Source organism: Chelon labrosus, assembly GCF_963514085.1.
Source record: "Chelon labrosus genome assembly, chromosome: 1".
Classification (NCBI taxonomy): Eukaryota; Metazoa; Chordata; class Actinopteri; order Mugiliformes; family Mugilidae; genus Chelon; species Chelon labrosus.
In genome coordinates this window covers 8,094,465-8,109,875 of record NC_140337.1, presented here as the reverse complement: position 1 = coordinate 8,109,875, position 15,411 = coordinate 8,094,465, and the positions used below count along the sequence as shown (strand labels likewise).

At 39.8% G+C, this 15,411-nt stretch overlaps 1 protein-coding gene across 1 annotated transcript; it reads left to right on the top strand.

The window, feature by feature from the left end:
• Window positions 1-2,413: 2,413 nt before the first annotated feature.
• Window positions 2,414-13,300, top strand: LOC311491149 (high affinity immunoglobulin gamma Fc receptor I-like; the record flags this gene model as incomplete). The annotated part of the gene is made up of 7 exons (XM_084549009.1): window positions 2,414-2,511; window positions 6,600-6,718; window positions 7,547-7,816; window positions 8,642-8,892; window positions 9,777-9,987; window positions 11,919-12,176; window positions 13,293-13,300. The coding sequence occupies 7 exons, from the start codon at window positions 2,414-2,416 to the stop codon at window positions 13,298-13,300; spliced, it is 1,215 nt and encodes a 404-aa protein (XP_084405135.1).
• Between the last annotated feature and the right edge of the window lie 2,111 nt (window positions 13,301-15,411).

Here is a 15,411-nt window from a genome sequence, read left to right as displayed (position 1 = left end):
TCGAAAACACCGTGTCGAGGCTTGTGTCAAAGCTCCATGATCACATGACCGATGAGACTTCATACGTCACAATAGGCGCGTTCGACTTGATGCAGATCTGTCTGAGTCTGACTTGACGTGATGCATGCTGGGTTGTCATGCTCATAGATCTCGAATATGATTGGTTAAAATGAACTTGTTCTACCCAGCATGCATCACGTCAAGTCAGATCTGCTCAGATCTGCATGAAGTCGAACGCGCCTATTGAAACACCGGAAGTGAGGTCACTGATTGGAGTCGTTTGAGCCTCTTCATTCATTATAAGGAGACACAAAATGCACGGCGTTGCCTCCCGGCTGCATAAGAACCTCTCAGAAACCTTAACTGAGTTGAAATACCCTTAATCTTACTTCATGGCAAAAAAATAAACAGAATCACGTTTCAAGTCATAAGCGGTAAGAGGACATTTAAACATTTTACAATTAAATTGGCTGCTATAATTGCAGCTGACCGCTAGATGTCCCTGGTAGTGTCTGTGTTTGAGGCTTTGAAGCTTCGAATGTTTTTTCAGTGCAATCAGGAAGAAGCCCCAAATGCTTCACAAGGCTTCATCCGCCCATCCCTAGTGTGGTTATGTAAAACCAAAACAGTTTGCAGAAACTCTCACAGTTGGTGTTGTAGCTCATGGAGCGGTTGTACCAAACCACTGTGCCGAAGCGTGTTTTGGTCACGTGACCAGTGACGTATGAACCGCTTCACCGCTTCATTCGTCATCGAAACCCTGTCACTGGTTGTCTCGGCTCTTTGGGAGAGCTGAGCTGAGCCTACGAGGCAAGTAGAGAAGACAGAGATTTGATACGACAGTTTTGCATTCAGTTCTAAAGATTCTACAACACTACTAAAGCAGGATTATTGGGAGCAAATGAAAACAGTTGATGTAAGCCGCTGTAACATGCCCATTGGTGAGAGTTAATGAAGACTTATGGTATGTAGTAGCTGATGTTAGACAAATAGGTGACAGGGTGATGTTTTGCTCATCATACTCACTTGAAATAAGATCACATTTACCATCTAGCGTACTGAACGCCCAGTAGCCATCATCTTTTAAGGTACTGGCTATGTTTATTTAATTTATAAACCGGACTAAGCGGGTATAGTATAGAATATATTTCATTCATTCATCTTCTGTAACCAGTTGTTCCTGTTAAGGGTCTCGGGGTCTGCTGGAGCCTACCCCAGATGTCACTGGGCGAGAGGCAGGGGTACACTGTGGCTCAGTAGGTAGAGCGGGTTGTACACGAACCAGAGGGTTAGCGGTTCGATCCCCGGAATGTGCCCCATGTCGAAGTGTCCTTGAGCAAGACACTGAACCCCCAGTTGCTCCCAGTGCGTGGCACTGGTGTGTGAATGTGTGCGTGCTTGTGTGAGCGAATGGGTAGATGTGTCTATGACTGTAAAGCGCTTTGAGTACCAATAGGTAGAAAAGCGCTATATAAAAGCAAGGCCATTTACACCCTGGACAGGTCGCCAGTCCATCACAGGGCTAACACAAAGAGACAGACAACCATTCACACTCACATTCACACCTATGGCCAATTTAGAATCACCAATTAACCTAATGAGCATGTCTTTGGACGGTGGGAGGAAGCCAGAGTACCTGGAGAGAACCCATGCAGACACAGGGAGAACATGCAAACTCCACACAGAAAGGCCCAGTCAGCCAGCCTGCTTGCTGTGAGGCATCAGTACTAACCACCATACCACTGTGCCACCCACAGCATGATCCTGCCTTTCACTAATGCTATCGTCCATCAGTCACATAGACTAAGTGTCATCACCACATTCTTGCTTCCTCATAGAATTTCAACATGTCGCCTTCAGAGGTCACTTCATTAAAAAGGTCAGATTTAATATAACTCAAATTACAGGTGTCTGAATGTTTACTATTCAAGTATGGCCCATAGGCAGAAATATGCATACAGTTAGGTTTACGTATTTTAATGCAAGTAAAACAGTCTCCTGAAACAAAACAAACATATTCAGAGAGATAGCAGGAAGAATTGGAGTCGCCTGAACTCTTCCCTCTAGTGGCCAGAAGACATCAGTGACGAAGGATCACTTGATTCTTTCCAGGGTAAAAAAAGAACAAAAACCTACACAACACCCAGAAGTGAAGGACACTCTACTTGAGATAGGCAAAAATAGAAAACAAATTTTCATATTCAGCAAGAGAGTGATGATTTCATAGGTATGGCAGACTAAAGCACATGCACTACCACTGCAAGGCCAGTGGGGCTACAGAAGGACACAACACATCTTTATTTCAAGTACAGAATGCAAAAACAATATCCTGAACCAGTGTTTATGTATTCTACAGGGAACACCTGTATATCCCTTCACATTGTCTGCTCTTCATGATGAGGGTGTGTTGGAGATGCCACACTGTCTTCATCCTCTCCACTTTCCCGACAAAGATGGAAAGTTTGTCAAGGGAGATGCCTTTTTCTGCAGGCCTGTGACCCTCAGAGAGAGGTAAGGCAACACATTTACAACGAGGACACACACTAAAATAAAGATGAACTGGCAGCTATCATCGGGACAGATATAAGAATATTTTGGACCCAGAATGGACCGAGCTTCCAGGGAATTGGTTTATCAGTATTGGCTTCATCCTTGCCTTAATCTGTAGTATCATCTGACAGACGTCTTCCAGCCGCTTCTACTAGAAATGTCACCCCTGTAGATATTAGATCTGTCACGTTTGCAGCTCCTGAAGATGCTATAAGTTGCACCGCTCTGTTATAAAGTACAGATTTAGGCGCGGGAACTGATCTGGACAGAGAAGGTGCCAGCCATTAAAATACGTTTAACCTTTTATAAAGAGTAATCTACTATCAGTGATGAGACCAGGTGAAACTCAGTAACCACACCTACGATGTGTGAAAACCAGCTGTCTTGACAGGCCGTGAGAACACGTGGAGCAGATTTGCTAATGTGGGCTCCAGTGTTCAACATGCGGCTAAGTTAGTTGGTCTAAAGAGTGATGCACATCACTGTAAGGGTGTGTAGCTTGACCGCAGCCAACACTGAAATAACTTGCAGGTCAAGGGAACTAAACATTTCTGGGGTTATTAGGGCTAGAAGAACAAATGAGGCATTTTCAGCAGGTCCTCCTGTTCTTGGGAGTGACGACTGATTCGGATGGACTATTCTGAAAAATAGGTTGTACTAGTTGAATGCTACACTACCAGTGCCCTGGTTAGTGTGCAGCAACTCACAGAACATTAGCTTCCCATTGAGCTACATTCTTATCTGTTTATCTCTTCACATCAACGGCCTGCAGCACCAAAATGAGGAAATGGAATACTGAGGGCCAAATGTGGTTGCCTCTCAGACTACGTGTCTTACCCCAGGCTAATTGCAGAGATGGGGTGGTCAAGATGCAAAGCGAGGGGAAATTTTTTCACACTGACCATTCACTTCCTCATGTCGCCACCTGTCATCATTCTGCTAAAAACAACAACGAAATATAAAAATTGTGCTTTAATTTCTACATTAACTGTTTAAAGGGTAAGTAAAGTAAAACTGACAGCACGATTTGCACAGTGGTACAAGCACCCCTTGTCGTCTTGTAAACATGCTGACTGTGCTTTGAATGTGATGATGCCTGATTCTTGCTTTCACATCTCTTTGTTTGTGAAGAAGAACTTGGCAAGTTGGCTTATCAGTTTCTTTTCATCCACTACTTTCCAAGTAAACAGAATAACTAAATATACTGTAATAACACTGGATTTATAACAAATCCTAAAATTTGGCTAGCATCTGTTTTATTGCCACAAAGAGTGTGCTAAATTAACACTTTTAATTTTACTTTTTGCAGAAATATAGCTACCCTTAAACCACAAGCGAGCAGGAGAATCATTTTAGAAAGAATTCAGTCATATTGTATTCATTATCAGGGTCCCTGATGAAGGCCACGAGCTGAAACGCGCCAGTCTAATAAAGTTATTCCATATACTACAAGTGCTACTGGGGTTTTGACCTTTCTATGATTTCTTTTCCTCCTCCATGCACCTTGGTAGCATGTGAAGTTACAGCAGAAATACATTTATTTTTCATACTGCATTCATTACAACACTTCAAATTCTGCATGCAGCTAAAAAGTTTGAACTTTAGCTCTGTAGAAGTATTCGGTGTTCACTTTATGCAAAGTTGTCGTCGTCTTGGTTACTTTTGCTTGTGAAACAAACAGCAGCATCACTTCAGGCATGCAGTCAGTCAGCCATTTCCTGTGTTTGGGGTCACAAACCAAGCTTTAAAACCAGTATCCCACCACAACGTATGACTATAGAGTCTGTGTTGAGGTTCAAGTATGCATTGCACTTTAGTTACTTCTGTTTTATCGTTTGCTGTTTCTCTAATTTTTTTATTTAAACTGAAGACATGCACGTATTTTCAGATAAAAATCAATTTTTATTCCAATCTCTGTCATGATGTCTAGTTCCAGTTCTGTTATGAAGCACAACATGGAGGGCCCAGAAGCACACACACAGGCAGCCATTCAGGGTCAGTGACGTAGAGACGATGACAATGATGAGAAAGGATTGTAGAGTAATAGGCACAGTTGCTGTATGGGTGACAGAAACAGCATGGGAAGATGACAGCGTGGCTTTCATGACAGTCATGACAAGAAAATACTTGAATTAAATTTACTGGCATTAGTGAGGAAGGAATTCCTGACCATTTCAGTAATTATCAGTTGCAAGACATTCATACCAGTAGAGCAGTGGGCGCATAACATGCAAACTGCCACACTAAAATGTTGTCTTAGGTTTCATGCATGTGCAATGATTATTGTTTGCCATGTCTAAATGTCATGTTTTAACTGGACCAGGCATCAACCTTTGCATTAGAAACAAGCTAATAATATCAACTGTGGACAGGAAATGTAGGGTGTCAAACAACTGCTGCGGTCAAGTTCACGGTAGCTGTGTAAAAGGGAAGGAAGTGCAGAGAGGCTTTACTCCGAAGAAGAAGTTGGAGAAAATTGGTGAATTCATATTTATATCGAACGCAACTTCTCTTTTCTTCTCTCGTTCTTCGCTGTTATTAATAGGTAGAACAGTTTCACATTATCAGTGGAGCAGGGTGCAGCAGGGCTCCATGTCAGCATGAGGCGTACTGTGCTCTTTGCGCTGGGCTTATTCTGTAAGTAAATTCCTTAATTCTCTTCAAATCGATCCAGTAATATGTTTCTCAATGTGTTGCAAGTTTACTCTTTCTTTTCAAAGAGCTTGAATGGAGCAGACTTTAAAAAATAAATATTATTAATGTGATTATTGAGCAACATGCTGGCTGGGGTACCTTTTGTGTGTATCTGAGTGTGTATATGGTTAAAGATGGGATGTATTTGGGTTTTGAATTGTGTTATTGTTATAATTCTTGTTTTAACATTTTTTGTTAGTTGTGTTTTGTTGTTTTCTGTTTCACACCTAGCGTACAGTATACAGTATCATCTCAAAAAGCTGCTGGTTGTCAACAGCTGTCTCCAGCTCTTTTTTGTTAACTGGCTAAGTGCATTCTGGTTTTGACTTGATCATATCTGATCTTCATTTTAGTGCTCAGTACACTCTTCCAAGGAAACGCTCAAGGTGAATAATGGTTTTTCTTTGTTTTCTCTCGTTTTATATAATGTACTGGTTGTACTCCTCTATCACTCTTCTCTGTATCCACATCCTCCTTTTTGTGATGTAGCAGTTCATTTTATAAAATCATTTTATAAACTGAGCAGATTATTAGTGCCTGAGTGTTAGCAGATCACCAGAGCAGGTGTCATACCCACACTCGGGCCAAATTGTCTATTCACTAAAGAGGTCGTTGACGTTAGACAAATGGGTTGTCTGTTGATGCATGTGATCATTTTAACAGAAGAGGGTGCTGATGAGGATACCAAAGAGTCAGCCACTGGTACCATTAGTTACAACAGTCTGACATGTAGTGCTAATGATATCCTGACTACTACCATAGTGTCTTTTTTTGTTACCACTTTCAGTTGCTAAAGTCATCATTAATCACCTCATTGGTGATATGATGATGACAACAAGGTGACTGAGAACCCACATAACCAGAGGAAGAATGAATGAACCTGACTGAGATTTATGGAGCTACTGATGACATATTCACACCAGTTGCATGAACTAATTGTCCTGACTCTGGTTAATGTATCTTTCATATAAACAACTGAGGTTCAACAGTTCAACACTAGATGGAGCCTGATGATATTTCTTGCCACTGAAGCAGTTTTTTCTAAATCAAATATTTCATTTTTATTTTGTAGCTATTCAGTTTCATTACGAATACTGGGAACAGCATATATTTATATAATAAGCATTGAAGTTATGACTAAACAATTGTATTTTTCTGCTTATTTGTTTTTTTTTACTCAAACTGAGTATTTGTTTGTGGTGAACAGCTCCCAGTAAGCCAACAGTGACCCTCCAACCCAACTGGCCTCAGATATTCAGAGGAGAGACAATCACCCTCAGATGTGAGATCCAGGGAGGTGGAGGAACTCAGTGGACGTATGAATGGAAACAATATGAGTTAAACAAACCTCAAAGATCCAGAGAATACTGGATCAGCAGAGCTACTGAGACTGACAGTGGAGAATACAGATGTAGAGGCACAAGGGGCAGCTATTCAACAGAGTGGAGTAATGCCATCAGACTGACTGTATCAGGTAAGTTGGATCATATCTGATCTTTGTTTTAGTGCTGTGAAGAATTTATCTGGTATTCATCGTCTCCTCTATCACTCTTCTCTGTATCCACATCCTCCTTTTTGTGATGTAGCAGTTCATTTTATAAAATCATTTTATAAACTGAGCAGATTATTAGTGCCTGAGTGTTAGCAGATCACCAGAGCAGGTGTTATACCCACGCTTGGGCCAAACTGTTTATTCATTAAAGAGGTCGTTGACGTTATACAAATGGGTTGTCTGTTGATGCATGTGATCATTTTAACAGAAGATGGTGCTGATGAGGATACCAAAGAGTCAGCCACTGGTACCATTAGTTACAACAGTCTGACATGTAGTGCAAATGATATCCTGACTACTACCATAGTGTCTTTTTTTGTTACCACTTTCAGTTGCTAAAGTCATCATTATATCACCTCATTGGTGATATGATGATGACAACAAGGTGACTGAGAACCCACATAACCAGAGGAAGAATGAATGAACCTGACTGAGATTTATGGAGCTACTGATGACATATTCACACCAGTTGCATGAACTAATTGTCCTGACTCTGGTTAATGTATCTTTCATATAAACAACTGAGGTTCAACAGTTCAACACTAGATGGAGCCTGATGATATTTCTTGCCACTGCAGCAGTTTTTTCTAAATCAAATATTTCATTTTTATTTTGTAGCTATTCAGTTTCATTACGAATACTGGGAACAGCATATATTTATATAATAAGCATTGAAGTTATGACTAAAACAATTGTATTTTTCTGTTTATTTAGTTTTTTATTCAAACTGAGTATTTTTGTGCTGAACAGCTCCCAGAGTGACCCTCCAACCCAACTGGCCTCAGATATTCAGAGGAGAGACAATCACCCTCAGATGTGAAATCCAGGGAGGTGAAGGAAGTCAGTGGACGTATGAATGGGAACAGTATGAGTTAAACAAACCTCCAACATCCAGAGGATCTACAAAGTATCTACAGATCTACAGAGCTACTGAGACTGACAGTGGAGAATACAGATGTATAGGCAGAAGGGGCCAGTCTTCAACAGAGTGGAGTGATGCCATCAGACTGACTGTATCAGGTGAGTTGGATCATATCTGATCTTTGTTTTAGTGCTGTGAAGAATTTATCTGGTATTCATCGTCTCCTCTATCACTCTTCTCTGTATCCACATCCTCCTTTTTGTGATGTAGCAGTTCATTTTATAAAATCATTTTATAAACTGAGCAGATCATTAGTGCCTGAGTGTTAGCAGATCACCAGAGCAGGTGTTATACCCACGCTTGGGCCAAATTTTATTCATTAAAGAGGTCGTTGACGTTATACAAATGGGTTGTCTGTTGATGCATGTGATCATTTTAACAGAAGAGGGTGCTGATGAGGATACCAAAGAGTCAGCCACTGGTACCATTAGTTACAACAGTCTGACATGTAGTGCTAATGATATCCTGACTACTACCATAGTGTCTTTTTTTGTTACCACTTTCAGTTGCTAAAGTCATCATTAATCACCTCATTGGTGATATGATGATGACAACAAGGTGACTGAGAACCCACATAACCAGAGGAAGAATGAATGAACCTGACTGAGATTTATGGAGCTACTGATGACATATTCACACCAGTTGCATGAACTAATTGTCCTGACTCTGGTTAATGTATCTTTCATATAAACAACTGAGGTTCAACAGTTCAACACTAGATGGAGCCTGATGATATTTCTTGCCACTGAAGCAGTTTTTTCTAAATCAAATATTTCATTTTTATTTTGTAGCTATTGAGTTTCATTACGAATACTGGGAACAGCATATATTTATATAATAAGCATTGAAGTTATGACTAAAAGAATTGTATTTTTCTGTTTATTTAGTTTTTTATTCAAACTGAGTATTTTTGTGCTGAACAGCTCCAACAGTGACCCTCCAACCCAACTGGCCTCAGATATTCAGAGGAGAGACAATCACCATCAGATGTGAGATCCAGGGAGGTGAAGGAAGTTGGTGGATGTATGAATGGGAACAGGACAAGTCTAAAAAAACTCAAACATCCAGAGAATACAGGATTGACACAGCTACTGAGACTGACAGTGGAGAATACAGATGTAGAGGCAGAAGGGGCCAGTCTTTAACAGAGTGGAGTGATGCCATCAGACTGACTGTATCAGGTAAGATGGATCATATCTGATCTTTGTTTTAGTGCTGTGAAGAATTTATCTGGTATTCATCATCTCCTCTATCACTCTTCTCTGTATCCACATCCTCCTTTTTGTGATGTAGCAGTTCATTTTATAAAATCATTTTACAAACTGAGCAGATTATTAGTGTCTGAGTGTTAGCAGATCACCAGAGCAGGTGTTATACCCACGCTTGGGCCAAATTGTCTATTCACTAAAGAGCTCGTTGACTTTAGACAAATGGGTTGTCTGTTGATGCATGTGATCATTTTAACAGAAGATGGTGCTGATGAAGATACCAAAGAGTCAGCCACTGGTACCATTAGTTACAACAGTCTGACATGTAGTGCTAATGATATCCTGACTACTACCATAGTGTCTTTTTTTGTTACCACTTTCAGTTGCTAAAGTCATCATCATATCACCTCATTGGTGATATGATGATGACAACAAGGTGACTGAGAACCCACATAACCAGAGGAAGAATGAATGAACCTGACTGAGATTTATGGAGCTACTGATGACATATTCACACCAGTTGCATGAACTAATTGTCCTGACTCTGGTTAATGTATCTTTCATATAAACAACTGAGGTTCAACAGTTCAACACTAGATGGAGCCTGATGATATTTCTTGCCACTGAAACAATTTTTTCTAAGCCAAATATTTCATTTTTATTTTGTAGCTATTGAGTTTCATTACGAATACTGGGAACAGCATATATTTATATAATAAGCATTGAAGTTATGACTAAAACAATTGTATTTTTCTGTTTATTTAGTTTTTTACTCAAACTGAGTTTTTTTTTGTGCTGACCAGCTCCCAGAGTGATCCTCCAACCCAACTGGCCTCAGATATTCAGAGGAGAGAAAATCACCCTCAGATGTGAGATCCAGGGAGGTGGAGGAAGTCAGTGGACGTATGAATGGAAACAGTATGAGTTAAAGAAAACTCCAACATCCAGAGAATACAGGATCAACAGAGCTACTGAGACTGACAGTGGAGAATACAGATGTAGAGGCAGAAAAGGTCACCGTTCAGCAGACTGGAGTGATGCCATCACACTGACTGTATCAGGTAAGATGGATCATATCTGATCTTTGTTTTAGTGCTGTGAAGAATTTATCTGGTATTCATTGTCTCCTCTATCACTCTTCTCTGTATCCACATCCTCCTCCTTGTGATGTAGCAGTTCATTTTATAAAATCGTTTTATAAACTCAGCAGATCATCAGTGCCTGAGTGTTAGCAGATCACCAGAGCAGGTGTTATACCCACGCTTGGGCCAAATTGTTTATTCATTAAAGAGGTCGTTGACGTTAGACAAAAGAATTGTCTATTGATGCTTGTGATCATTTTAACAGAAGAGGGTGCTGATGAGGATACCAAAGAGTCAGCCACTGGTACCATTAGTTACAACAGTCTGACATGTAGTGCAAATGATATCCTGACTACTACCATAGTGTCTTTTTTTGTTACCACTTTCAGTTGCTAAAGTCATCATCATATCACCGCATTGGTGATATGATGATGACAACAAGGTGACTGAGAACCCACATAACCAGAGGAAGAATGAATGAACCTGACTGAGATTTATGGAGCTACTGATGACATATTCACACCAGTTGCATGAACTAATTGTCCTGACTCTGGTTAATGTATCTTTCATATAAACAACTGAGGTTCAACAGTTCAACACTAGATGGAGCCTGATGATATTTCTTGCCACTGAAGCAGTTTTTTCTATACCAAATATTTCATTTTTATTTTGTAGCTATTGAGTTTCATTACGAATACTGGGAACAGCATATATTTATATAATAAGCATTGAAGTTATGACTAAAAAAAATGGAATTTTTCTGTTTATTTAGTTTTTTACTCAAACTGAGTATTTTGTTGCGCTGAACAGCTCCCACAGTGATCCTCCAACCCAACTGGCCTCAGATATTCAGAGGAGAGAAAATCACCCTCAGATGTGAGATCCAGGGAGGTGAAGGAAGTCAGTGGACGTATGAATGGAAACAGTATGAGTTAAAGAAAACTCCAACATCCAGAGAATACAGGATCGACACAGCTACTGAGACTGACAGTGGAGAATACAGATGTAGAGGCAGAAAAGGTCACCGTTCAGCAGACTGGAGTGATGCCATCAGACTGACTGTATCAGGTAAGATGGATCATATCTGATCTTTGTTTTAGTGCTGTGAAGAATTTATCTGGTATTCATTGTCTCCTCTATCACTCTTCTCTGTATCCACATCCTCCTTTTTGTGATGTAGCAGTTCATTTTATAAAATCATTTTACAAACTGAGCAGATCATCAGTGCCTGAGTGTTAGCAGATCACCAGAGCAGGTGTTATACCCACGCTTGGGCCAAATTGTTTATTCATTAAAGAGGTCGTTGACGTTAGACAAAAGAATTGTCTATTGATGCATGTGATCATTTTAACAGAAGAGGGTGCTGATGAGGATACCAAAGAGTCAGCCACTGGTACCATTAGTTACAACAGTCTGACATGTAGTGCAAATGATATCCTGACTACTACCATAGTGTCTTTTTTTGTTACCACTTTCAGTTGCTAAAGTCATCATCATATCACCTCATTGGTGATATAATGATGACAACAAGGTGACTGAGAACCCACATAACCAGAGGAAGAATGAATGAACCTGACTGAGATTTATGGAGCTACTGATGACATATTCACACCAGTTGCATGAACTAATTGTCCTGACTCTGGTTAATGTATCTTTCATATAAACAACTGAGGTTCAACAGTTCAACACTAGATGGAGCCTGATGATATTTCTAGCCACTGAAGCAGTTTTTTCTAAACCAAATATTTCATTTTTTTTTTTTTTTGTAGCTATTGAGTTTCATTACGAATACTGGGAACAGCATATATTTATATAATAAGTATTGAAGTTATGACTAAAAGAACTGTATTTTTCTACTGTATTTATTTGATTTTTTTTACTCAAACTGAGTATTTTGTTGTGCTGAGCAGCTCCCACAGTGATCCTCCAACCCAACAGGCCTCAGATATTCAGAGGAGAGACAATCACCATCAGATGTGAGATCCAGGGAGGTGAAGGAACTCAGTGGACGTATGAATGGAAACAATATGAGTTAAAGAAAACTCCAACATCCAGAGAATACAGGATCAACAGAGCTACTGACACTGACAGTGGAGAATACAGTTGTAGAGGCAGAAGGGGCCAGTCTTTAACAGAGTGGAGTGATGCCATCACACTGACTGTATCAGGTAAGATGAACATCTTTCATTTAGATCAGTTTAATGAATTTTTGCACTTTAATCTAAATAAGGCAACAAACAGTTTTTTAACAATACGTAATTGTTGGCATCTATGTTTTTGGTTTGTTAACAAAAGAGCTGAAAAGTAGCTTTTAGAATACACAGTAAACAGTGACAGTGACACATGTGGGATGTTTAGGTTTACAGGAGGAATTCTCCATGTGCTGTACGCATCAGTTTGTTAACAAGAAACCCCGGCATTTGTATTGAAACACAAGATAATAGAAAACGACCACCAGTGAAGTTGAGCCTGGAAACCATATCACAGATCATGTCTGTCACTCTCCACTAATAATACAAACACTACCTGCTGTGATCTGTGTGCCCCTGTTTTCTAATGTGTCACATGCTCCTACAGTATATTTTTATGATAGTTTCCAGAAAAATATGAATGTTTAAAACATTAATGTGGACAAAGATGTCAGTTATGTGAAATCATCTATAATAATTGTCAGTGTTACAAGTATGGTCTCAGTTTTAGGAGCTTTGTTTAGCAAGGTAATGAAATAAAACTTAGTCTGTATCTAATCCTGATCATGCACTGGTTTGGTTTTTCACTTCAAACTGAACAGCAAATCAACCTCAGGCCTTGCTGAGTTTCTAATTTAAAGTGAATATTTTTTATAGAAGTTGTATTCTTTGTTAAGAGATGAAACATAACATGTTTAAAATGTCTTTCAACAGTTAAACCTGTCCTCTCTGTGTCTCCATCATGGCTGAGTCCTGGAGCCTCAGTAACTCTGAGCTGTGAGCTTGAACATCCATCTGCAGGATGGAGGTTTTACTGGTATAAAGCTGTTCCTGATCTATCACACAAGTATCCACCTTACAACTATGAGCTGCTTCCTGGTAGCATCAATGGAACTGAACAAGATTCCTACATCATTGATGGACAGACACACACAGCAGGATATGTGTGTAGAGCTGGAAGAGGAGACCCAGTGTTTTACACTGATTCCAGTCAACCTCAGTTTGTCTGGTCTGGAGGTCAGTTTGTTTCCATCTGTTCTCTCAATAAGTAGATTATATGTCACCTTTAATTTTTTCTCTGTGACCTACATGCAGTATCTTGAAAACTAAAACACATGCTTACAATTCATTGACTGTTCACATTTATGTTCTCCTCATGCAGCAGGATCTGTCTTTTTTGCTACCATCAAAATAATTATCTTATTACCATTCCAGTTTCTTTTCAACAAACATATAATATGAAAAACACAAAAAGAGGTTTACAAGACTTTGAAACTTTTTTTTTTTTAAATTGAACACAAAAACTGGTACAGGACGTCTCTAACACATAGGAGGTTATATGTGGTGTCTCAGGGTGTGCTGTGTTGTGTGGGTATATGTTGAGTCTGGAAGAAAGTATATGTATGCACAGGAGGAAAAAGAAGAAAATAAACAAATACATGAAAGAGGAAAAAAGAAAGTCCAATAATACTAATAATATAATATGAATATTCTGGTATCAGAAGGTAAGGAATGGCATGTGTTTGAATCTTTCCTCTTCATCTTTGGATACTTCATCAGCTCATGTTACTGCTCTTACTTATCAGATTGTCAGAGTACAGATGTCAGGTGTTGAAGAAAAAAAACAATCCAAGTCTAGTTCCAAGTTTGCTGAAGTGGTGCAAGTTTATTGGAGTTCCAGGTCATGGTGAGCCTACCGACACAGAGTGGGTCCGAGACCGGAGACTGACCCAGAATGCAGGGTCAGAGAACAGATATACTCTGTCCCCAGGTGTGGTTGCAGACAGTTCCTGAATAGATCGTATAGTGGATGTATATTGGTCAGTCGAGGGCAACTTTACACAGGAGGGTGAACTCAGTAGGGGGCAGAGGTGGCCCAAAACACTGCACCTTGTCATGCTTGCACTAATTTTCAGGAATTAAAAAATTAAAGCAAATAAATATTTGCATTGTGGCCTTTTTCAGATTAATATCACTCTTCTTGCTTTGACTCTTTTTCAGATTTCCATTCAGCAGCGTCTCTCTCAGTGAATCCTGACAGAGTGCAGCACTTCACCTCTGACAATGTCTCTCTGAGCTGTGAGGGAAACTCTACTGAGTGGAGAGTGAGGAGCTTCCCTGAGAACCATTCCTTGTCCTGTTCTGACGGGAAGAGAATGACAGAATTCCCATGTGAATTGTCCAGATACCAGTCTAATAATGTAGTGTACTGGTGTGAGTCTGGATCAGGAGAGTTCAGCAACGCAGTCAACATCACTGTGCATGGTATGTTATAATAGTTCTTTTCTTTTCTTCTCATATTTAAATTATTGAAACATCCATGAGTGTTTGTCCTATGACCTGTTTATATGACATGTAAAGTAATTGTGACAAAATAGACAACAATTATTCTGTTGATTATATTCACATTCTTATCTCATGGAAAGCTCTAGTCTTCATTACAATAAGCATCATGCTACTTTTAGTTGTAGGCTTTACTTGTAGGCTTTACTTTCAAATTCAGATTCAGAAAACTTTATTTGTCCCCAGGGGGCATAAGGCACAAGTGAGCAGCATGACGATTGCGAGCATGGGACTACGTAGAAGCCATGTGAAACTGTAAGAACTCAGTTCGTTATTTATGAGGTGAAAGGTGAAACACACACTGTTTGTGTCAGTATTTTGTTCGTGGCGTGACTGACTCGATCCATATGGGGGTTCTAGGGGTGTAACGGTACACACAAGTCACGGTTTGGTACGTACCTTGGTGTGGGGGTCACGGTTCGGTACGGGTTCGGTACAACGGGAAAAAAAGCAACAAAAACGCACGCATGTACAAAACTAGCTTTTTTCATTTATTTTGAACAGACACCAATAGACTGAAAAAACTAAAAACCACCTCCTGTTATAAAAGTAAAAAATAGAATAAAACATAAAGGAAATGCATTAGGAGGGTTCTCGTACCATTTATTCCTTTTGCTCATACAGAGGAAAAGAAAAAGCACAATTTCTTGTCCGGATAAACTGAGGTAGTCAGGTAGCAACTGGCAACTTTGGTAACTTCATTATAAGAAACTAACTATACTAACTTGTTGCACACGCATTCTTTTTTTTCCTCGCACCAGTGACAGACATATCGGGGTGATGTCATCTTATGTGCGTTAGCATGTTTGGTATGTTTCCAGCGACGTACCGCACCTTTGTCATGCAGACAGTCTTTGTCCAGTCCACCACT